Raw genomic sequence first — 25,260 nt, 5'->3', positions numbered from 1 at the left:
TGTGAGTTATATGTTCATTTAAATGAATCATATGCCTAAAGTACTGTAAGAAGTGGAGCTGTGTATAAGCACTATGCTTTCTTTAAACCTTGCAACAGATGTGCAAGGCCTTTGTCAATGACTTTCTTCATTAGTCTCATATTGTAACAGTACCTTAGATACAGTTTTCCTCTACAGACTATGAACTGAAACTGAGGAAATCAAATGCCTGTAAAGACTGGTTAGAATGGCTGTCTCGGATGAAAAGGCCAAGGTTGGATTATTTTTAGGCAATGAACTTATGAACTTAAACTGAACCCATCTGAAATCAATCGGTGTTTTAGAAAGCTACACAGGTAAGCTTAGTAAATACCAGTGCCTGGGCTACAGGACAGCATCCAAGAGGTAAATCCTCATTCGAACAGAGAAGAACTTAGGCAAGGCAGGAGAATGAGTAGAGGAAACGTCATATCACCTTGCTGAGGAAACTACCCACGAAATTGAGCACGCAGGCTTTGTTTTACATATCCACAGTCGTGGTCTCATCTGGCACAGTGTGGAACAGAAAAGAAACAACTCTGTAATAGTACCTACACAGCTTCTGAAAGAGAACTGGTCAGGAGGCTAAAAAAACAAAAATTAAAGGGAGTCATGCATCAAAATAACATGAATCTTTTATTGAAAGTCACTTTATTGATGTTACAATGAGAGTAACATAGAAAACTGGATCTTATTAGCTTCAGAAGTGAACACTAATAAAATTGTGCCAGAAATTTGATCCGTAAGTTACAGTGACCTTTAAAAACAAAATTTTGTGTACCTACAATATGAGAACAACTTTACAACTTGAACAGCCATAAAACAAATCACGCTTGCTCAGGAAAGCAGTCACCATATACATATCCATTGATGTTTGCCAAAACCCAGTAATATTTAAAGTAGCATAAGAATCTGAAATGCAGAGAAGCAGAATGTTAAAATGGTGTGAATCTATATACACATGAATACCTGGTTGCCAAAGTGAAACCATGCTGCTATTAACACTTCATCTGGGGAAACTCGCATCAGCTGCAGATGGAAATCATCCTTTGAAAGGATGGATGAGGGAAACACTAGGGCAGACCTACACTGGCTAACAAAAATTGCTTTGATGTGGTAGAATCCCCATTTTCTGAAAGTTGTCTCTTGGAGATGCTATTTTAAAGGGGCAAATTTTCCAACAAGTTAAAAAAAAAGTGCATGCTTAGTACCTTTTGAGCCTTTTGCTAAGCACTTTTGCAGTTCGTGTAAAAAAAAATTTTCCCATACAAAACAAAAGTATTGTGTCAATTTTTTTTTCCCATTAAAAAGACTGGTTGCAGAATCACAGTTTGATTTTGTGCTGGATTATAAAAGAAAAGTGGGGTTTCTAATCAGGCAGTGATATACATGTATCATGTAGCAGGAACTCTGGTGTTATTACTAAATGTAATAGTTCAGCACTTTCTGTATTGTGTTATCTGATAAAATTTAGCACCGCTATATTTAAAGATTTGGGCTATTTGAAGTATATTAGAGTTTAACCATCAAAAACACAAATCACCCATCTGAAACTCACTAAAGCAAAGCCTAGGCCATAAAGTATATCCATATATAAACACACATGCATATTTATACCCATATATACATATGCATATATCTACCTATACACATATATCCATATGTATATGCGTAAAGATGTATGTGTGACTATATGAGGAAAACTAACCTTCATAAACTCTAAAGCTATGATGGTTTTGTATATACATAATCTTAACGAAATTGATTAGTCTCATTCTTTGACTTCTTTGTAAAATAAAACAATAAAACAAAAATTTTCTGGATTTATTCCAAGGATACTTAGGGACACAAAATGACAATGCCCCTCACCAAAGTCCTGCCACCCCTGAAGCATTTTCCCAGCATGTTGCAGGATCTATGAACAACACAACAGGGATATAACCACTCAACCATGAAGCATTTATAGAGTTAACATAATATAAAAGGCATAACTAATTATGCAACCTTTTTTTTTTGTTTTGGTGGTTTATTTTGCTTTTCTGCTTACAAAATGAAGATGCTCCATGTTGGGAACTGACAAAACAATGAATCAAATAGGAAGAAAGTGCGTGTTTGCTCTGCATCTGCAGGTGTGGTAGGAATAGTCTTGGAACTGAAAGTGCCCCAAAGCATATGGTAGAAGCATGTGCCAACACTTCCTACCAGATCCACCTGAGCAGCAGGCTGCTCATACAACCAGAACTGTGGGAGGCAGAAAAGGCTACCACAAGTCACTTTCAAAATGGTAGACTGGGTGCCTCAGTACAGCATATAGGGGGAGTTGTTCATCAAAATCCCTTGTTCCCTGGTGCCAGGTGACAAGATGCGTATCTAAAATCAGAGTAGCCTTCTAGTCTGAATCATTTAAAAGTAAATATCTCAGATGAGGGGAATAAATATTTGAAACCTATTTTAAGCCCCATTTCATGGAAATGTCAGCTTTTTATCAATGGTATCCTATAGAGCAAGAACATGACAGTCATTTTGAGTGCTTACATTTATGGGGGAAAATAATTTTGGTAAAAATTCTAGAAGAAGGCAAAAGCAAAGAGGAAGTATACAATTAGGAGCATAAAAAGTAGAAGATATGCTGGAAATGAAAGTCGTGGGATATCCATGCCAACTCACCAACTAGTAGCATGCTATTTACATAGGCCCTTGCTGGGCATGAGTGGCAGCCTGTAACAGCATCCCAAGCAGCTGCTTCTTTCTCTTTAGTTCTCTTAATTCCAAACTTTATTTTTGTGAAGTACCTAATATCTTTCCTTTGAGCAAGATAAGAACTTATTATGTTGAACAACATAAGAAAATATTTACACTGTTGTGTGTATGTGAGGCTAAGTTAGAACTACATGACAAAAGGAAATGGAAGGGTAAAACAAGTAAATGAACAAACAATTTTGAAAGACTCAAAGAAGTGAGTGGAAATCACATACCTCCTCTGCTTCAAAGATGACTCACAAGAACAAAGCTTGCTTAAGGGGTAACAAAGGAGTCACAAGATCTAGGACTACGGACAGGATGGAATTATGCAAATAGGCAATAGGATCAATAGACAAGAATGTAGAATGTCAGACTAGCCTGGAATTCAGACAGTCTTTCTATAGAAGTACAAAGGATATTAATTTTATCTTCAAAGCAGCTTCTATTAGAAACCTGATTAAACGTACATTCAGAATCCTATGCTGGACTGACCACATTTACAAGCACAATTTTAGAAACCTTAAAAAGCAAAAGGAAAAGAGAAACTGCAGTGATTCTTAGTAAAGCACCAACTTTAAACTGAGAAGTATGCCATTTTAACCCTACTTTTGCTGTATGTCCTGTCAATATTTTCTTTAGGGAACAATATTTTCTTTAGGTTATGCCTAATAGAGGTGCTAAGTTTCTTTACTAATATAGCAGCTGCAGCTAATTTAGAAACCTCACTGTGCTGAGCTGTTTGAAGAAGTATTCATCTACTCCCATCCACAAACGGCCTATGAGTAGGACCATTTTTTAGCTAGCTGACTTTACTTCCCATCTAAAGAAAGTGGCTGGGTACAGAGAACAGTGTCTGGCTATCCCATTCCTTAAGGTCCCCTGATATCCCAGAGCTCCCCTGGTAACATTTTGTTAGAGACAGAAATGTTCCTTCGTGCAGTTCCGACTCTACTGACATTGGTAAATGGAACACTTCCAGCAGAAGAGTTGTCCATCTGAGCTCTTCTCTATCTCCATAACTTAAGAAAAAAGAAAACATGGGGGAAAGGCATACAATGGAACATAAAGGGCAAATAACTGCTCTTCTCTGCTTATTGGCTATCCATAGTGGACAGGGGAATATAAATATTAGTTACAAACTATGTGTCCCCAAAGATTCTCTTCGAAATAGATATGTAAGAATTAATTGCTGTGCTTTTATTTGGTGCCAAGGGTCCATTCTATCTACCTCAGTGATTAAAAGCAAACATAGATGTAATACTCAAGTATGCCAATCATAAATACACACATAGATACTTCTTAAAACTATTCATCAAGACAAAAACTTGTCAAAGAAGTCCCAAAATAGTTCCAAGAATGTTTAAACATAGGAAATAGAGTATGTAGTTGTAATAGAACATTAAAGCTATTATATTCCTAAAATCCTGATCTCTGCGAATTAAATAAAACCTCTTTTGTTTCTGTTCTTATGAAGATTATTAGGAAGGAGGATTGTTACAAACTGTACAGCACTATGGTGACCTTATCTCCCAAAAGGCACATGATAATGATTTTCCATTTGAAATAATTTCAGTTAAAAATTGAGATGTTAAGAATGAATAGATGGATGCATTGATGGGTAGATTAAATAATCAGTCAATTAAGCCATTTGTGTATTCTTGCAAATTAGTGCTTGTATAACTGTAACTAGGAAGCATATTTACATGAGGCACCTTACATTCAAATCTATATTCAAATATTCAAATCTATATTCAAATCTCTTTTATAGTCAAAATAAACCCTATAACATAGCTTTTTATACACTCAATGCCAGAAAACATTTGGTGCACATTTAAAGTGGTCTTTTGTCAAAAGTTCCTTTCCGTGCTTCACCTCTTCATCTGTCTCTCCTTCTGTACTTGGCCTGAGCTTACACACACCACTGGCCAACCATCACCTAAACCTTGGTCTGACAGTTTTATTGAGGTATCTACAGCCACATCATTTCTTATCATCCTTTTCCTGTCAAAAATACTGTTTATGCTGTATGATTTTAGATAGTTAAATTGCCTTTCAAACATTCAGAAGAGAGGTCCAGTATAGAAGACAGGAGCACAAAGCGGAAAACATTGCCTTGAAACTGGTCCTTCAATGTGGGCTTCAAAGGATCATTATACATGAAGATGAAGTAGACTTTCCCATGGACATTACAGGAAGAACTCAAATTTAGATGACATTTCTGAAATCTTGTCTGCTGATTCCATTCCTCTCAAGAAAAAATACAGGGTTTGGGGGGGGGGAGGGGGATGAACTCAGAAGTACACATTGCAGTAGACCATGTGGTTGATCAAATTCAGACCTCACTAGAGCTGTATTACAACTATTAAGCTCTTGTTCTAAAGAAGGCGTTTAAATGTATTCTCATTTTTCTGATTTTTATAGGGCTGACACCACCAGATTCTTTTCACTTCCAGGTGTGTGTAACTTCACCATTACTACATCCTTATGGCTTTAGATTTCGTTGAGGCTTTCCAGCTCAAATAGGAGAACTATTCATCATCTCACTTCAAAGTCAAGGCTAGACTTCACATCCCAGTAGTAACAAATACCTTAATAAGCAGTGTGAAAGGTGTTTTTGTTAAAATAAGCCATTCCTTTGGCAAAAAGGGGTGGCTGAAAAAATCTGTCCAGGAATAAAAACTTCTGGTCTCAAAAGATGGGAGTATTGGTTAGATGCAAGCTACCAATTCAAAGGCAGCTTGTGGTCTCTGCCTGGTGCATCTGGCTCTGTCTCGGCAGGACACACTATGGAGGCCTCCCAGTGAGACTAGCTGATGCCCTCTGGTACCAAACAGTCACTGTAGCAGGCACTATGTGCCCTTGGGTGAGAGGTGGACACACTGGCTAATTCCTAAGGAATCCATCAGTGAAAGGCTGTTTCAGGTAGTCTGACAGCTGTATTACACTCCAGAAGCTATGCAGGGAAGAAGTTTTGCTGGACATTTCCTTCTCCTACTCAATCACTCGATGAAATTGCCTCCAGACGGTACACATTTTAAAGGGCTATCACATTTTAGACATATATCAGTTATGGAAAGACACATTTACAGCATTGACCACTATATTTACAACACCATTTGCTTATACTCTTTGAAGACCATTGATGGAGGACATTGATGTGACTGTGATTCACTGCTTTCAGGCATTTGGCAAAATACACTTGTGTGTAACAGCTGCTTTTTTAAAATTTTAAAAATGTTTACATATGTACAATTGTCCTTGTATGTTGATATAAGTATGAAAAGTAAAAAAAAGTAAAATAAAAATACATGTTTAAAGTTAGCATGGGATATTGGCCTCTCAAAGCTTTAAAGTCCTGCAGAATAATTCTATATGCCTTAGCCCTGCATGCTAGTTTCTATTATGGGATGTTGTTTCCTTAAATATGGAGAACAATAAACAGAGGGTTCATGCACACAGCATTACTGTTTACAATGAGCATGGGGTTCAGAATGTCAGGTTCTGAATCCACTACTGTCCCTTGGGAAACTTGCTACATTTTGGGTCATGTGAGTTTACTGATATTTCTACATATATCTGTCATGCAGGTTTTTCCATTAGCATACCAGTACCTTTATTGTTCTGTGTTTTAGTGTGACATTTCAGTGTTCTTTTCATGGTTTGGTTGAATCTTAAGCCAATGACAAAAAGAAAATGGTATCCGTGTGTGAGATGTGGCTTTCTCTCCTCTAGGCATCTCAGAGGGTCTTGTGATGACTGAAGAGCAGACAGATTTGCAGATTTGCAGTGATTGTGGGAGGCTGGATTTCTACAAAAGTTGAAGTAAACAGTTTTGATGTGTCTCATGTAAACAGTTGATCTTAAATGGATGTCTCCCATAGCTGCACAATAGAGGAAAGCAAAAATGAACATTGGGAAAACACAAAGAAGCCAGCATTATGAAGATGAATGAGTTGGTAACTCCATTGACACATATGTGATTATAGCTGCACAACCTAGCAAAGTCAATAAACGGATAAAATAAACGTTTCAACTGTTAGCTCTTTTTCTCATGAAAAAGAGAAGAGAAAAGAAGAGGAGGGGACAGGAGGGGAGGGAAGAGCAGGGAAGGGAAATGAGAGAATGAAAGAAAAGAAGGAAAAAAAGGGAAGGAAGTTAGGAAGGAAGGAAGGAAGGAAGGAAGGAAGGAAGGAAGGAAGGAAGGAAGGAAGGAAGGAAGGAAGGAAGGAAGGAAGGAAGGAAGGAAGGAAGGCAGAGAAGGAGGGAGGGAGGAAAAAGGAAGGAAGTTTTTAAACACAAAAACTGCTATTTTCTCATATCATTTGTAATATTAATTTTTTAAATTACATTTTTTCTTATCTCCTTTTTCCTTGTTTCCATTTCTCAATTTTGTCAAGGCATTGAACTGATTTTCTGACACCATTTCCTATTTCTAAAATGATATTGAGTTATTAGCTGGTGAAATGCCTAAATTGAGCTCACAATCCAGGCATGGAAAGGAGGCTAAATTACTTTGCTCTGGAATTAGAAAACTGGTAAAGTAAATTATATACTTGACGTTTATCTATTCCAGATCTTAATGTATTTGACTACAATGAGTAATGAAAGATATACATATATAGTAATGACGTTAGTATATACCAAAGATCTCTAGAATCTATCAATACAAATTGTTTGGTAGGTGTAAACCTGAACTGGAAAACCCAAGGATCTTCTAATTTTCCAATTTAATTTTTCTCACTTTCTTATGAATAAAGAAGGTAAAACAAGATTTTCTTTTAGAATGTGAACTCAGAGATAAATGGTAATAGCCACGTGTGTAAGCAGATGGAAGAAGCTATCACATACCCTGGCACTTTGTCGGTTCACTTTCTTCTCCTCATCGGGAAGTGGAGGCATTGGGTAAGGGTATTTTCTGCTGGAGGCAATAGACCCAGTTGATGAAGAAGGAGACTTGGCAGGAGATAAAGTCCTGAGATGTTGAGAACATACAAAATAAGTATCATGTGATTGCCTAATTTCAGATTCAAATATCTGAAATGTTTGTTCAGAACAAACCTTCTGACTTCTACTTTGATAAGCATCTAGTAGAAAGTTTTAGCTACTAGGAAGATTGCTCTGTCATTCCTAGAACTACACTGCTGAGTTTTAGCATCCTAATTCTGTGACTGCGTAGACTTCCTAAGTGCTAGAACAGAGAACCATACTTTTCAACTAGAAAGATGATAATGAATTTCCCTATTGAATAGATGAAAAGCTAATATGAATAAGGGATAAAATTATTCTAAGAGCTCATAATGATAAAGTACACATTATATTAATAGTCTGCCATACTTTTACCACTTGATAAAAATGTTTCTAAGCACAATTATTATACTTAAGATCTTAAAGTACATTACCACTGATATATATATATATATATATTAGTTGCTACAGACACTAATTTACATAATACTCATGCATTCAGAGGCCAGTGTGTTAGTTGTGAAGGAACAAAGGCAAATACAGAGGTTTTGATAATAAATTAGTAAACATGCAAGCAGTAAGGAGTGCAGAGTTCCAGCCAAACAAAGTCTGATGAGAACATACAAAAATGGTCTGATTCATCCCTACTATCTGCATTGCTGGGGAAGCAATGGTGTATTATATTGAGCTGCTTTGGTTCTTTGCGTGCAGTGGTAATATTCATGATTATGCTGGGCATGTTAGAAGAACCCAATCCTGCTGCTAACTTGTTTTGAAGAGGTAGGGGGTTGGAATATCTACTGAAATCCATGGGAAAGCAACATGATAAGTGTAGTGGTTATCTGTTCCCTTCACAAATGCCACCACTAGACATCCATGACTCCTGAATTCTGTCATGACCCAAATTACTGAACTGGTTATGCTGTCACACATGCTATGATACACGTGTATTGCAGTTGAATGCACCTCATCTGCTGTGACCGGTTCAGTCTGGGAGTGCAGGTGGTGGAGTAGCATCAGATAGGGTCAGGTGTCTCTGGCTCTGCTGCACTGGGTCTTCCTCCCTATAATGCCCTTGGCTCTGCTTCTATCACTGTTTTCAAACTCATGTCCATTTTACAGACACTGATTTAAGCTTGAGTTTGAAAATCAAGCTTAAGTTTAAAATTGTGAGTTTCCTCACAATTTTGAGATCCAAGAGAACATTCCTAAACTGATATTAGGCAGCAAAGTGGTTCTATTTGCTTTTAGGATGTAACTCTTAGCACTTCTATTTCTGAAAAGTGGCTAGAACCACTCCCTAGAACAAAGTGCTAGCACAAACAGCTAGAGCTGTCAGACAGCTCTCATGCCTAGGAGTTCCATTGCTGTGTGGATGGACATCACAAAGAATATTAATAATTCAAAACCTCTAGAGTTCTTAAGTTGGGCATCAGTTCAGATGACTGGAAATTTATATACACAAAATATTCCAATGAAGGATACTGGAAGTCCCTTCTTCTCCTCAAGTATTTTTCTTTGGGGAAAACCAACAATAGGTGGAAACAATTAGCAGTATCCTTCAAAATCCCAAATAAATCATACCACACTGCTTCTCACACTAACACATTAATTAATCACACTTTAGATCTTGAGGTGAGAAGAGAAGCCAAGCAGAACATTTTGTTGGAAAGGGGGACAAAGAGATCCTGATAAAAGGCTAGAGAAGACCAGAGCAGGAGTCAAATAAGAATAAAGAGCAAGGCAGGGTAAATGAGTTGAGATTTGTCACAAATGTCTAAGAAAGACATTCAGTTCCAGTCCAGCTTTTATTTAAAAATGGCCTCAGCTCAGCTCATCCACTTACAAAGCAAAGTGATCTTTGGATAAATGTTAGCCATTGTCATTACTGCATTAAAAACTATAATAACTGTAGAGGGTACAAAACAGCACAATCACACAATAAAAGTGTTTGTGTGCCAAAGGATGGTGGCACACTTTGAGTACATCACACATTTTTTTGTAAGGTCAACTTAGTTCTGCCACTCAGGACAACTAACACCAGGCCAGTTCCCTGAGAGGGATACAAGTCCACTCCTCATTCACTTGTGGTCATAAGTGAATTTTATAGGAAGACTTATCCAGCGAGGTCCAGGTTCTAATTCTCTTTCTTACACTTATTAGCTATACTATATTAGCTGTGTGCCTCTATTTCTTCTATCCACATAAATTGAATAAGGATGCTTTCATCTTATGATGTAAAAGAACAGTATCCAGTGGACACATTACATGATAGTTCCTGTTAGGAATTTATTTCAGAATAAATGTATTTTCTATAAGATCATAGAAATGGACTCAGAGAGCACTAAGCAAGTGAAGAGGATTGGGAAATACCTCGGGAGAGCTTGAGTGGCCCTGCCACCAACTGAACTGCTCTGAGGACTTTGGCAATGGTGAAACAATGCTCTTGCCTGATAATACTCCTTCCTTGGAGCCTGGGAACACGTTGAGGGTAACTTGCACGGCCACTGTCACATCTAAACTAGGTAAAGAAGGGGAGCCAAAGGCACTGACAATCAAACCTGTAGGCCTTGTTCTTAGTTGTATCTTAGGAACATTATGTTTCATAATGTTAAGCTGTTTTACAGACCAATTTACGACAGTCACAAATTCGCCATGGGATTATGATAAGAATGCCACAAATCTAATCTGTGTGACCAAGGTGGTTTTAGTGGTTGGTGACTTTGGCAGGCGAGGTCATTCTAATGACCTGGCAGCATATGAAGCACATCTGAGCTTATGCATAGGGTTGGAAAGACTAAGTCAAAGGATGGTTGCATTCTAGGTCTCTGTGAAGCTTGACTTGGATAGCAAGTGGATGAAATTCTCTGTCATGTCAGGATCATAAAAGCTCTGGGTCATCTCAATTATTGACCACTGCCACGAAAAGTCTGTGTTGATTTTACAAGATTTACCAGCATAATCTTTATTAATTTGAAAGATGACAGTAAAATATTAACTGTCCACCCAACTTTAGACGTTAATTTAAAAAAATGTGGACTATCTCCAGTCAGAACTAACATCTCATATTAGAGAAGGCAATAACTAAACCCTCTAAAGTTGCCCTCGTGGCTGTGCAACGTGCAACCAGGGGTGCTAAAGCATTTCCCCATCCAAATTGCATTTGTAGTCATGCAGCTTCTGGGCAGACCTGGGTGCTAATTTTAACAAATGTGAGCTCTTCTTGAGGAGCCACACAAACTACTCAGCTCACCCAGGGGAGGTGAATCAACTCTTCCGGGGTACCATTTAATCAATTATTGCTGTAAAAAAATATGCTAAGTACATTTAGGAATAAAAGTCCTAACCCATATAGGACCAAAATTATTCTGGTTTTGGTTCCATGGCTGGTACAAACTATAATCTGCCCACAAGCCTGAGTAAATAGAAAGAAAAAAATAGTACTGCAGATGATCCAAAATTCCCAATAACATTCAAAATCATCTTACCTGGCTTCCTGACGTTGGCCATCTTGGGAGCTACAGGTGAGGGTGGGGTGTTTGAATGCGAGTGTGTGCATATGAGGATCCGTGTGGGAACTTGTGGGACAAGCAAAGGACAGGGCAGGAGGGAAAGATGGGGTATAAAGCAGGATATATATTTTTTGAGCAGGCAGGAGTTATGCTTTCCTTGAGGTATATGCAAATGTTATGGATCAAATTAAAATGCCGATAGGTCTAATCATTTTCTCACACTATACATGACTAATCTAAATGGTACACTGGAAGAGAAAGTCCACCTTATTTGGGTGCTGAGAGTTAAATATGCATAATCATATCTGTTCAAGCTGACCCAAGTTGTAGCAAAAAGTAAGATAAAAGCTCATTGTTAGATTATATTCAGAAGTAGTAACCGAGTCTGTATTTTTTTAAATTAATTGTCCACAAAGTAGTCAGATACAAAGTGGATATTTACTACTGGTAACCACTTTGACTTTATGAAGAATGAAAAAATTACTAATAAGAGCTCTTGGAAATTCTAACAGTGAGTGCTATATGGAGCTACAGTCAATTGGATTGTTTCTAACCTGTAGAGATGTTCTTCTCTTTTGTGACTCAATAGCATGTTCCTATCGACTTTTCATTCTGACATATTAGACAGCATTTTATTAACATAAAAATCCTTCCATGCTTTGTGTAGAATCTGTAAATCACCTCAGCACAGCTCATTTGTGATAGCAAATGGTTGTATGAACAAAAGCTAAATCATTCCACATTCTTGCATAATCAATTATTGTTAATTAATATATCAATAATTTTCCAGTTACATCAAATCAATGTTTCTACGGAAAGTATAGTTCCAGTACATTTCATCTGGTTTCCTTTCATGTTTTCCCTGGAGTTTTCATATGCACTATGCACTCTTCAACAGGAAGTAGGAAAAATGCATTATGAAACCAGAAATTAGATTGCTGAGGTTAATAGTGTTTCTTTATTAGTGGAAAGTATGTTTCATGCCCATAGAACACTACTACACAGCATAAATGAAGAGATAGCTACTAAGAAGCTCAACATGGTGACAGGGACATGCATTGAACCCGCAACCCTTTCAAATGGCTTCATTTGAAACATTCAGAAAAGAATCAGATTTGCTCAGGAAGCCAAAACAGATCAAAGGCAGCAAATAAACAGGGACCCCTTTTCACCTACAGGAACTTGTATTAGGAGATACAAGATAGAGAGCCAGTCACACTACAGTGTTTGTATGTGCTGGGAGAGTTTGAAAAGGATATAAAATTAATTAATAAAATACCTAAAGTATGGTCCTTCAGTGTTTTTATTCACATCTTCTACCCACTTAGCTACATTATAGTCTCTTTTGAACCATGGGTTTAAATACCTGCAGAAAGCAATGGAAGGAACAAAGAAAGCAGAACAAGATAGAAAAATCTGAAAAATACACAGCACAAGCTTAGCAAGGATGTCTTCACCCTCCAAATGCAAGTGGCTATGGCAAATAAACCAGGATGGATGTTGGGTGATTATGAAGCAGTCTGTACAATGGCATGAGAATAATCTCTGCTATATCACAGCCCAAGGCATTCTCAATGTATTCCACATTTCTGAGGAAGCCTTTTCCAGTGGCTTCACATAGTGAGTGGAAAACTCTCTTCAATCATAGTGCTGTCAGCCGTCCCATTCACCCACCTCCAAAGTGGCTTTTTCCAGGCCACCTCTCATTTGGCTACTTGGTTTCAAAGGATAATGGTGCTTTGTGAAAATATCCAGGTAGCTGCAATTCCCACCTGGCATTTCAGCATATAAACCCCAAGGAACAATTTAAAGGAGCAAAGTTCTTTTCCATATGAAAAAGCTTTTGCATGACACTTCCTTATTCCCTGAAACAGATACAAAGCTGGAGCCATCTGAAAGTACTCTTCAGGAGGCTCTGAGGTAAGAGCTTAAACGGCCCCACTCTTCCGAGCATGGGGCCCCAAAACACATTGTGCTCCCCAGAGGCCTCCATGATTGGGATGCTGGGTTAGTAACTTAATCGCAGCTGGAAAGTTCCTTCCTCCTCTTGCGCTCTCCAGGCTAAAGTGTTCAGGGTTCCATCAGGAAACGGCCCTCAAAAGAAGAGGCCTCCTAAGTAGCTAATGAATTGGACGAAATGACCTTCGTTAACATTTCCCTGACAGACCTGCCACTGTCTCCCTCGGGATTGCTGTGCAAAATTTAAAGATAATAAAAGCTGAGGTGCATTGTTTTCTTTCAGAGGTGTTTGTTTTTCCTCTTGGAGACGAACAAAACGGCATCCCTTTAAGGTGCCCTTTCAAAATAATATAACTTTTAAACAAATTCAACATTGGAAGAATTTGGAGATTCCCAGAATAATGAAGGTCCAAGCTTTTTATGACTTATTTGGAAAGAAACCAGGGGGAATTATAAAGTGTGTCACTTATTTTTTAAAAATTGCTTCTTTCCTTCATATTTACTCTTAAGAGATTTTTGTTGTTGTTTGTTAAAAAAAATTTTTTTAAGTCCAAACTACATTTCCACAGTTGTTTTAGAAAACCAGGCTAAAACCCACCCAACACAGCTTTTTCCTTCATTTTTAGCCATAACCAAGGTACTCTACAAAATAACATCATGATTTGCTCTTGAAAGAAGGGTTATTTTTTTTAATGTTCATAAGACCATTTTTGCTAAAATGATGTTTCCTGACTCAGGAACAAATCACATACGTTTTACCTTTAGCCACAATCAATGCCAACTTGCAATTTTCATAGAGCCAATTAAAACTTGCATACACATTTCCACTGAGCCTTTGAACAAAAAGAAAAAAAGTAAAAAGCAAGTGCAGCCACTGATGAAGGCTCGTTCATGAGTGCTCTGGCCTGGGGAAAACTGTAGGATAAGCCCATGCAGCTGTCATCAGGTGAAACAGAGCCACACAGCAAACAGTCACCTACAGGCAGCCAGCCACTTCCTGGAGGAGGTATTTGTTCCTTTCACTGACAATCTTAGAGACTCAAAGGACTGGGGCCGTGTCTGTTCCATGAAAGTTATAACCACATGGTTTGATTTCTACTTCGCAGATCTCTTCCTTCATTCCAGGGAACATTTCTGATGATAACTTCATCAGAACCACTGAAAAGGATTCTTAGGGTTTTCTTCCTTTGGGGGATCTTCACAGTGGGCCTCCTTATATCTCTAGTGGTGATGGGATTGTATCAAACTGTAGTAAAACCTGACTAAGTGGGTTGACTTGGCTTATAGCGCAACATGCAAAAAAAGTGCGTCAGACAGGTTAGGAGAGCTCATTATGTTCTCCAGGATGGAAAGGCAGAGCAGAATTAGCTGGTACTGGCTGGACCAGAGCACCTGCGAGCAGACGGAGGGCTCGGTCAAAGATCAAATGACTCTTTTCTCAGCCAAGGAAGGGACTTGAGGAGGGAGATTAAGTGGCAGCCCAGAATGAAGGGGCAGGTGGAGACTGACCTGTGATCCAGACTCCCTGTCTGGGGGCTGTCAGAGCCCCCTGGGCTTATGCCTTGGGATAGGACTGTCTGGGCGAGGGAGTGCCCAGGCTCAGGTGCTTGGGGCTCCCTCCTGTAAAAACACAATATATAATACAAAGTCTAAGCCCAAAAGGTTTTTACATCATGAACAACAGTGAGGAAGATGCAAAAGCTCTGAGTGTGAAAACAATACAACAAACAAGGACATTTTATTTTGTTAATTAGCTTAGCATGCATTTGTGGGGCATGTTTTAATTCCTGTCTCAATTTTTTATCATCCTTTGAGATGATGGGTTACTAAAGGGAAAGCTGTAAGAGTAGAAAATAGCTCTCACTGTAAGAAAAATAAAGCATATGTTTCCTGTGGTCACTCAGCTCCTTTTATACTAAGAGAAATTATACTATCCTATCAGAAGTAAACAATATTGCATAAATATTGCAAGTATAAGAAAATGGCCAACATAATTCTTGATATGTTGTGTATTTGGAATCTTTATGTTTAAGCAGTATATAAATGTATATAGAGACAGTTTCTAGATAAGGTTTATAAGAAGAGTGGCCATTTAATACTCATGGCCATTTAATTCATATGAAGCATGTAACCAAAATCAGAAGTCTGAAAATTCTGAAGGCATCCTTAATACATTTCTCTCTAAGATGATTCTAATTAGATGTCATATGAAATATTACAACTTTATCATATTGGCAAGATATCTCAATGGTTATCCATAGTATAATAATTATTATACATGATTTAAGTGGAAATTTTACACAATTTTTTGGGGGGTCCAGTTGTGGGGCCTGAACTCTGGGCCTGAGTGCTCTCCCTCAGCTCTTCAGCTCAAGGCTAGCACTCTACCACTTGAGCCAAAGCGCCACTTCTGGCATTTTTTTTTTTTTTTTTTGCTTATGTGGTACTGAGGAATGAAACCCAGGGCCTCATGCATGCAAGGCAAGTGCTCTACCACTGAGCCACCTTCCCAGCCTACACAAATGTTTTTTAAAGTCAGTGATTCTCTATAAAACACTGTATAAATATTCATAAACACCAAATGTTCTTTGGGCGCTAAGCTCATAAGCATTAACATACTTTTCGACATTTCGTTTTTTCATGTAGGAGTTATCTAAGACTTACTATAGGAACTACTGTTAGAACACTAAATAGTACACAAAAGAAGATCTGTAGAACATTTTGTAGTTTTCTCTGTGATCTTATGAGCAACTGAGATAAGCTAAGGAGCTCTTACCAGGTGATCCCATGCAAAAGAAATCAAATAACATTCCAAGAGTTTATCAGCAATGAACCCTAAAGCATCCAAGCACTTTGGGAATGCATAAGATAAACTCTAACAGATTAGTTATTTTATGATGGAGTTCTATGATGCCATTCTGGACCATGCAATGGTATCACTTGAAATCTTCTATTGTTCTAAGGCAAAATACCCTCTAGTAAATGTTGATCAGCCACTTACAAGACAATACCATTCAGGTGGAAGGTCCAAATTTCAGGGCAATGTTATTACTCCTAGACTGAAAAAGGCAGGGCATATGATGGAAAAGCTAACATAAGTTTCTATCAAGCAGTTAAAAAATACCTACTATTCAGATTTTTATAAGTATTAAGGCATGAAGAACCAATAGAGATCCAGTGAACAATAACTACCACTGCAATGAAATATAAGTGGAAATTCTTAGATGCCTTAAAAAAAGTACTATAGTGAAAACCAGTTAGCAAGGTCAGTCTGAAAGGATATTTGGGGAGTATTTTATTCCATAATGGGGGATAACACTGAAGGGGTTTATTTTGCTTGCACTTTCTTAAGTGAGGAAAAAAACAAAAAAAGGTGCATGATGGTTACTTCATTATAGAAGACTTTAGATGTAACTTCTGATCCCTCTACTTTTTTTTTTTTAAGGTTATCATCTAAAATGGGTACTGTTGCATTCAGTGACAACGATTCCATTAAAGAGCAAGTTTAGGAGACTACCCTTTTAAATATCCTCAGAAGGAAACTTTAAAAGGGAAATCTATTCCATTAGTCTGAGAGAATGCTTAGATTGCAGCCATGAAGATCTCTGAGCGGTGGTGTCAGATCGTGAGCACTGTCATGCTCCAGTAGGGTGAGAATTTTCCCCGGATGCTTCCAGGCTGTGTGGGTATTGGGGAGAGGAAGGGTGACCCTTTGAAATGGTTGTAACCCAGATGATGAAAAGAAAGGAATGTTATCAAAATTCCCTTCAAAGGGAACCAAGACACCATAATGGCAGGTGACTGGAGGAAAAAGCCTGCAGCAAGGGTGAGACCCCACTGTCAGTGCATATGGGTATGGGCACAGTTGCGAAGATGCCTATGTAAAAGAGAAAAGCCATGGTTAATTTTTAAAGGGCAAAAAAGGAGAGAATTAAAAAGACACAACCAAAACCAGAGGCATGGTTGACCATTCTTTGGCTACCTTCTTAATTAATACTGGACACTAATGCACAGGACCTTGAACAAGTATGGCTTCTCCATTAGAGTTTCAGACTTACTCAGTTGAATTAGATCGAGGTCTAAATCGTTTGCCTCTGATTTTCTTTCTGTTACCGCCCACATTGCCTGAAAAAGAAGATTTGTAGCTAAATTTCCATGTTAATCAATAACTGTTCATCAACTTCCATGTTAAACAATTACTTGGTATTTCAAACAAGTTCTTACAGTTTTTCTTTATTTGGTTGATACAAATCCCATCATTTCCTACCCAAGAAACCAAACCAAACTAAATCAGATTGTCATTCTAAATATTCTCTTCTTTTTTGGGAGAAGAGTGAAAAGATTTGCAAACAGGAAAGAATACAACAGAACCTGGATTATGTGGACAGATGGATTCAGAACATTGCTCTATACCTTGCCAGGAGTTACTTCGAGGTCGCCCATTTTCACAAATGTCTGAAATATGTTTTGTATCTGGTATCCTTTCACTCCAGGAATGAGAGAGCCCATTTGACCTAAAATTGAGAAGATAAATACATTGCTCAAAAATGTAAGCAGGTGAATACTTTGAAATCAGGCAAAATTTCTAGGCATTATTATTGTGCATTAAATAAAATAAACCAAGAAACAAAATCTGAAATGAAAGAATGAAGAAAACATGAAAGTCCTCATGACGAAGGCAGAATTACACAACATTCAATTTAAGAAAAGTCAAATACAATGGAACCCCATTACAATAGTCTATAAATGAAAAGTATCAGGACACAATGCAAGCCAATTTTCACTCCCCAGAACACTGCAACCACACAGTAAATTCATTGTATTTCAGTTACATAACTCCAGCAGCAGGGTTATAATGGGGTCCCACCATAGATGTTTCTTAATTGTAAAGCAATGGCTTCCATTCAAAGACTATGAGAACATGGACTTCTAAGAGATTATAGAGATTTGCTCAAATGAACATGGTTAACCTTTATCAAAGTGATAGAAAATTTTCTTAATTTTTTTAGAATTGGCATTTTTCTTAATAAATAAAATCCAAAAAGTATAGTATATGTCAGTTAATTGTCTAACAACTAAACTGAATCATATGTCTGTCATGGAAATATCTCTCACAAAGCCCATGTACCATTGAACCCTTCTGCTATTTGTGTTTTTATTATCTTTAAATAAGTCATCTATAACAACATAATTCATATACCTACCTTGAACCACATTAGAAAAGAACTGAAATAAATTATATGTACATAAAAATCTAACAACTTGATACATTTTAATTGATTAAAAATAGCAAGATTTTTCTAAAATCTGGCAATTATTTAAATGGGTATTTTAGCTGTTTGTTTTAAAATACAAAACAGCACTGTATTTGAAATCTTCTGATGAATTAAAACAAATACAACTCAGCACAATTATTATATATTAATGTCAAAGGCTAGAACTTTTTCAATATCATTGCTAATTACAGAACAAGCCCATATATTTTTACATGAAGGGACAACAGAAACTTGTCTGAAACCCACTGATTTCTCCATTTCTTTACTATGTTATTTAATTTAAAATTTTGTATTTGACCCAGAAAAGATTTCTATAATGAGAATTCCAGTAGATCTCCCGCAATCTTCTGTTCTCAGTCAAGAAAGCATCAGTAAATTAAAACCATTAAAAAAAATTACATCCTTCTATGGAACTTTGCTCCTTGCCTCAAAACTAGTATTTCTACTTTTGCTTTAAAAACTGTATCTCAATGAAAACTATTCTTCATGCTTCAGAAAGTTCCACATAGAGTTCCCAGATCCCACCAGTGCCTCTGCATTCCTTGATTACTATTTATAAAGATTAGTAACTTTTTAAATTTTTATTTTATTTTTTATTTTGCTGGTCGTGGGGCCTGAACTCTGGGCCTGGGCACTGTCCCTCAGTTCTTCAGCTCAAGGCTAGCACTCTACCACTTGAGCCACAGCGCTATTTCTGGCTTTTTCTGCTTATGTGGTGCTGAGGAATCGAACCCAGGGCCTCATGCATGCAAGGCAGGTGCTCTACCACTGAGCCACCTCCCCAGCCCAACTTTGTGATAGCTTTACAGATTATTTTCTCTAGTTAGTATACTAGAAAAGACTGTTTCCCCCACTCTGCAAAGTAATGAGTGTGCCCAGAGGCATGAGTGGGCTGCTAAATTCTCTTCCTACTTATTACACCCCAACTGGCAACTGTAATGAAATTTCTCCACAGGAATATCTGACTTCTTTTAATGTGAATATAAATCCCACTCTCTAAAACGTTCCAACTATTTTCTTCTACGCATTTATTTATAAGCAATGACACAGCATGCAGAATATAAGTGGTAGCATATACCTTAAGATACTATGCTAGAACAGATTAAATCATCAGAGCTTGAGACATATAATAATATATTAGTCCCATCTGTATTTTATGAAACTCAAGAATATATTAAGCATACAATGTCTGCTAAGGGGTAAGTTATAAAAGTCTACAAATAATCGTTCCAGAAAAAAAGGCAAAATCATAATATCCAAATACATGATCACAGAGAAGCAATCTTTGTTTTAAAGCGAGCTTAGCTTTGATAGATATAATAAAAAAAAGTCAAAGCAGCACAATTTATCTTAACTGCTTTTATTGAAGCATGACAGTAACCTTTTTCTTTGACTACCAAACATGACATAAAGCTCACCATTTAAAATATTAATTACTATGTTTGGTTTCTTAATACATACAAGTGCAAGACTAAAAAATAACCCTGTGGTTTCTACAAAGATTTAGAATTTTTGTTGTTATTGTTTTATTTTGTTTCCATTTTGGAATTTGATTTGTATAATAAGTGGTTCTGAGCATATGGCATTTTGAAATAGAGTAATCAAAGAACAAAGGATACTATTTTTTAACATTCAAGAAAGAAGGAAGAAGTAATCAAACCTGCTGCAAAATAATGAAATGTTCTGACTAATGGAATAATGTGTGATGGAACAGGTAGAAATCTGAAAATGCGACAGAAAAGCAGACCTCTTCTTAGAACTAGATGCTGAGTTTGTGCTGACTCCAGGAGGAATGTCGCTATAAAAAGAGTCACCATCTCCAGGCTTTTTTACATAATCTCCCTGGGGTAACTGTCTAAGGCATAATAAACATTTCAGAGTCAGAAAACAAGACACACACACACATGAACACAGACATATACAAATATTATTTCAGGAAAAAGAGAGGTAGGGATAATGATCTACATGAATCAAATCTGTAACAACACATAAGATTATTAATAAATGTGACAAGATAAAGTCATTCTAACTATAGAAGTCAGAAATGCAAGCCCTGGAAATCTTTGTAGCTTAGATGAATCTAACTACTCAAGGGGGAAATGTGGGAAGATGGGGAGGTTGCGTCATTATAAACTTCATTATATTTGGGGGGGTTAGCGTTTTGTCTTTTAAAAAACTGATGTTGAAGATGTTTTTGGACAGTCCTACCCCAGATAAAGCAGGGTATTTTTTTTAAGGCAGTGAATAAACTATTCGTGATTTCAAAACATTATATCATGGATGTGGCCTTGATTTAGTTTAAAGAAATTGATTGAGTTCTAAGATACTCTATAATTAATTGAAACAAATTCTTATTGCAGTTCAGTGTTCAATTTGGAGTTTCATTATTTATTTAAAAGAAACATGAAGAAGGTTGAGAAAGATTGAAAATTGAATCAAAGGGTTATTTTGAAGCTGTACAGTAGTCCTGTGAAGGAAGACAATTTTTGCAAGAGGGAGGAAGAGTTTCAAAGATAAATTTAAACATTATGTGAAATACTGAAGGATTACCCAAAAAGACATTAGGAAAATGGTTATTCCTGTTGTAAAAGAAGTCTGATCTATCATAAAACCATTCGTTGATATTTATCTAAATAATCTTGGTGAATATTCAAAATGAGATAAAAATAAGTCTTAACCTTAATGATGGAGGAGATATTTGTCTTATTGGTGTCCAGGATGTCTCTTCTTGGAGCTGTTATTTTACTCTTTTAAGAAATGTTATAAAAGGTACATGCCAAGTCAACAATGACAGGTGCATGAATAACACTGAAATAATAAAATTAAAAGAAACTAAGAAAGGTTTGGGCAAAGTCCACAAGCAGAAAATAAAGTGGCTAAAACAGGTGAAGGGGAAAAGAAATAGAGTGGAGGAGGAAATTTTGCTTAAGGTAAAACCACAGATCTGAAACACAGGAACTAAGTATTCTATTCCTCATTAATCAAAGTGATGTGTTTCCTTTTCAGGAAAAAATAAAAGAATTTTAGTTGGATGTTTTAGAAATCTAAGTTGAGTTATTTTGCATTATTCTATTTCTACTTGTAAGCCTGACTGCTTATAGCTCTTATAACAAACCAGATAGCAGCTATAAGCAATTATTCTACGACAAACAAAACCAACTAGAAAAAAGGTGGACTTTTTTCCCCCGGGACATTTTAAAGAAATAAATAGCCAGCCTCATAATTACCCAATGTCTTGAATGATATTGGCAATATAAAGTGATGCTGTATGTGTGTGGTTTCTGCTTCTACCATGCCCTAGAAAAGGAGTTTCTATTATTTTTTTATTCATAAGACATTTCCTATGTGATTCATTTATAGAATAAATTCATACTTGCCTATTGTCTCCAAGAGTTTGAAAACCAATAAATATAGCATTTCTGAGCCATCACAACATTAACAAGAATCTCAGAAGTGGTTATATGAATATTTTGTATTTACTTATATACTCTTGGCTTACAGGGAGATTGTAAAATTATATTAAATAGAACGTCTGGTTTCCTTATGGATATTTACACTCAAAGCAAAACTTGATGTTCATCAACATTTTTACCAGCTGAAAGATAGGTATGGATCCATCATTCAGGTTGATGACTTTTGCCTTCTTCTCTAAGAAGAACATCTACCCCTTTCATCTGAAGATCAGAAAATTTAGTCTGAAGGTCAGATACAATCCTGATAACTATGTCCCCCATAGTGTGTTAAAGATTACAAAGAACTTTATATGATTTTAGAGTTGAGGGGGAAAACATTAAGTAATTCCCATCATTACATAATATAAGATTTCTAATTCCTTGTCAATTTCTTGTCCCAATGGAACCTTAAAGGAAAATCTAAAGGCAATGAGACCCTCCAAATGATTAATTCTATTTCTTGACATTCTTGGGAACTGGATAAGTCTTTATTTGAACATGTGTAGATGATTTTGTAAGACTGAAATTTTCCTAATGTAAGCTTTTGTCAATTGGACTGATCACCTCCTCTATAGCTACTAATATATATATATATATATATATATATATATATATATATATATATATATATATACACACATATATATAGTGAAAAAGAAAAAAGTATACAGTGCAAAAGAAGATTCTTTTAAAAGTTACTTAGACACATTTAAAGTCTATTCTTTGTTACTCTCCATTGTGAGATTTTTAATGTACAAACCTACTGTCATGGGTTATAGACAAAATTAAAAGAGATTTGGTTGAAATATGTCAAAATATAACAAAAGCACAAATATTATTGGAGATGAGATAGCTCTCAAAAATAAGACTAGATTTTAAAAAGGGTAGCCAGATTAATGAAATGATGACTTAGTAATTTAGGAGATGTGAAATCATATCAGTCAAATAAAAGCAATTCAGAGTACAAAATGTTTTTAACTATATCTATGGATATATTATATGAGAATGACAACTAGTGCACACTTTGAAAATACTTTTTGCATAGTGTGAACAATTTCTTTATTCTGGATAGCATCCCTACCCAAAAAATATCTTAAGAGTATTATTTTACCTTTTCTTGGGTTATATATTTGCTAACTTTTACTTTCCTTGTTTTATATTCAGTATTATTATATTATATCATAGCTTTAACTCCTATGGATATGAAGTGAGTCATCAATTTTTATCTTATCAGCATAATTTCACTTTCCACTGAAGAAAACTAGCAGTCTTAGAGTTCTTGTATGATTACTCAACTTCTACCCAAGAAACCATATGCTCCTGCCCTATTAAAGTATTTTTGTATGAGAATTCAAAAGACTTCAAAAAGTAAACCAATTGTTTTAAAAACTGTATCAAGTTTGCCACACTTTTATCTTTTCTTTTAAAGTTGAGTTCCTTATTCTAGGGTAAAGTCCATATTTTCTAATACCTATGTTAACCAGATTTCAAACCTTATCTAGGGGCACCTTTCTTTACCGAGATTCTACAGATAATTTGTGGCTAAACTCTTAGATAAATTTTAACACACACGCAAACAGAATAGTAAATTTAAAATTTCTATTGATGAAAAAGTGAAAGTAGTGGTTGGAGTGAGAAAGTGTCAACACGTGTATTATACCTTGTTCTTAATTTGCTATAGTCAGGTGATGCAACAATGGAAAAAACTCAATAGCTAAGAATCTTTGTGAATACTCTGAACACAGAACTAAATACTATATACAATGCAACACCTGGTATGGATTTTCAATTTCCAACATGATATTTTCATTTTTATATCAATAGCTATTAGCAATTTTTTGTGAATAGTGAAAGGTGTGTCCTAATACAATGTGGCACATTAGATTTTGATAAAATAGTCACATCATAGAGAAAAACATATTTTGTACATAAATAGGATGTTTGATTTCCTTATGAACATTTTATTTTTAAGTTAAGAAGGCCATAAGAGATTCTAATTATGCTAATTCCTTCTTTAACTACCTATGTGATTACTTAGTCAGTGCAAAAATATTTTTATACAAAAATAGCAGGTTCACCAAGTGCCAGGACATACCCCTAATACCAACATTGTACTCAGATAAACTTTGTCATTTATGTATGGAAGTTATTACTATAACAATAATAACAGAGAAAACCTAATTCCTTCAGACAGTATTAGGCAAGTAAGAGTTAAAAGCACAAAGAAAAGCCAGTAAGCTAATGTAAACAAACATGACAACTTAACATAGAAGTTTGTTTTAGATGAAAAAGTTCCATTTTCATATATAACTAAAAATAATGTGATTTAAAATGATTACTTCAAGGTCATAAAAATCAAGATTATTGTTACATTAAAAACAAAGTAAATTTGATTTATAATTTCATGTTTAAATTCCAACAATGCTAACCAAAGTTAAACTTTTCGAGTATGCTTAGATTAGACTTATCACATACCTCTGTTCCCGATAGTTTCTTTTCAGGACAAGAAGAAAAAGAGGGAAAACATAAAAATTAGTTACTTTCAGAAGTACATTAACAACAATATGAAACATAAAAGCTCCCACATTTACTGAAAGATCTTTATAAGACTATTTTGAATTGCATAATTAAAATGGAAATATGTATTTAATTATCACTTTAACATTAGAAGAGATGACACAGACACCGAAGGGTTAATATTATCAAACAGTTATCCATTTTTAAAAGTGTAACTGTTACAGCACAACTGATTTCTCAGTATCAGTTGAATTGCAATAATATTTTTCATTGTTCTGAAGTCAATCCTATTTTAAATATGGGTTTGAGGACATATTATATTGGTTTGAATAAAAACTTATTTTATCAGTTTACTTACTTAATTGTATTTTCATAGAAATAAAATAATGTTTTGTTCCTGCTGTGATACAACCACCTCTACTGCTATTCCTAAGAATTTCAAATAAGGAAGTAGAAATGCACATCAAAAACATTTTATTTTACCATATAACAAAGAATAGTTAACGCATAACTGTTCTGGTCCTTCTTAGTCATTACTAATCACCAAAGCTTGACAATGGAAATAGCTATAGATAATTGTTATTCTACCATATTTTTTTGTTTTATTGTTTTTTTTCATTTTACCATGCTCTAAAGTAAGTTTGTATTAAACTTCAAAATAAATCGATGTAAAACAAAAATTTGTTCTAAAGGATGTGATGGTGCAGTACCAGTAACCTTTTTTCAAAGGAATTAAAATAGTCTATCTTGACTGGATTGCTAATATGGTAGGTTAGAAAGGTCAAATGATTGAGTCACTTTGAGCTCCCTCCTCTATGA

General features: G+C 35.9%; 1 protein-coding gene across 11 annotated transcripts in view; it reads right to left on the bottom strand.

Moving 5' to 3' along the window:
- Positions 1-648: 648 nt before the first annotated feature.
- Positions 649-25,260, bottom strand: part of Adam22 (ADAM metallopeptidase domain 22) — a 179,251-nt gene continuing 154,639 nt past the window's right edge. The window contains exons 26-33 of one of the 11 annotated variants that reach the window (XM_069996407.1): positions 24,400-24,417; positions 20,220-20,327; positions 17,610-17,710; positions 17,255-17,321; positions 14,706-14,816; positions 12,517-12,603; positions 7,609-7,732; positions 649-6,641 (exon numbers count right to left, since the gene is read on the bottom strand). In XM_069996407.1, coding sequence (XP_069852508.1) covers positions 6,621-6,641; positions 7,609-7,732; positions 12,517-12,603; positions 14,706-14,816; positions 17,255-17,321; positions 17,610-17,710; positions 20,220-20,327; positions 24,400-24,417 — 637 coding nt within the window. In that variant the 3' untranslated portion in view covers positions 649-6,620. Of the gene's footprint in view, positions 6,642-7,608; positions 7,733-12,516; positions 12,604-14,705; positions 14,817-16,197; positions 17,074-17,254; positions 17,322-17,609; positions 17,711-20,132; positions 20,328-24,399; positions 24,418-25,260 lie in introns of those variants that run through there. The other 10 variants (XM_069996408.1, XM_069996409.1, XM_069996411.1 and 7 more) reach the window with 10 other exon arrangements.

This window comes from Dipodomys merriami, unplaced genomic scaffold (assembly GCF_024711535.1).
Source record: "Dipodomys merriami isolate MVZ:Mamm:240054 unplaced genomic scaffold, mDipMer1.0.p SCAF_5, whole genome shotgun sequence".
Taxonomy (NCBI): Eukaryota; Metazoa; Chordata; class Mammalia; order Rodentia; family Heteromyidae; genus Dipodomys; species Dipodomys merriami.
This window is presented reverse-complemented; position numbering and strand designations above follow the sequence as displayed.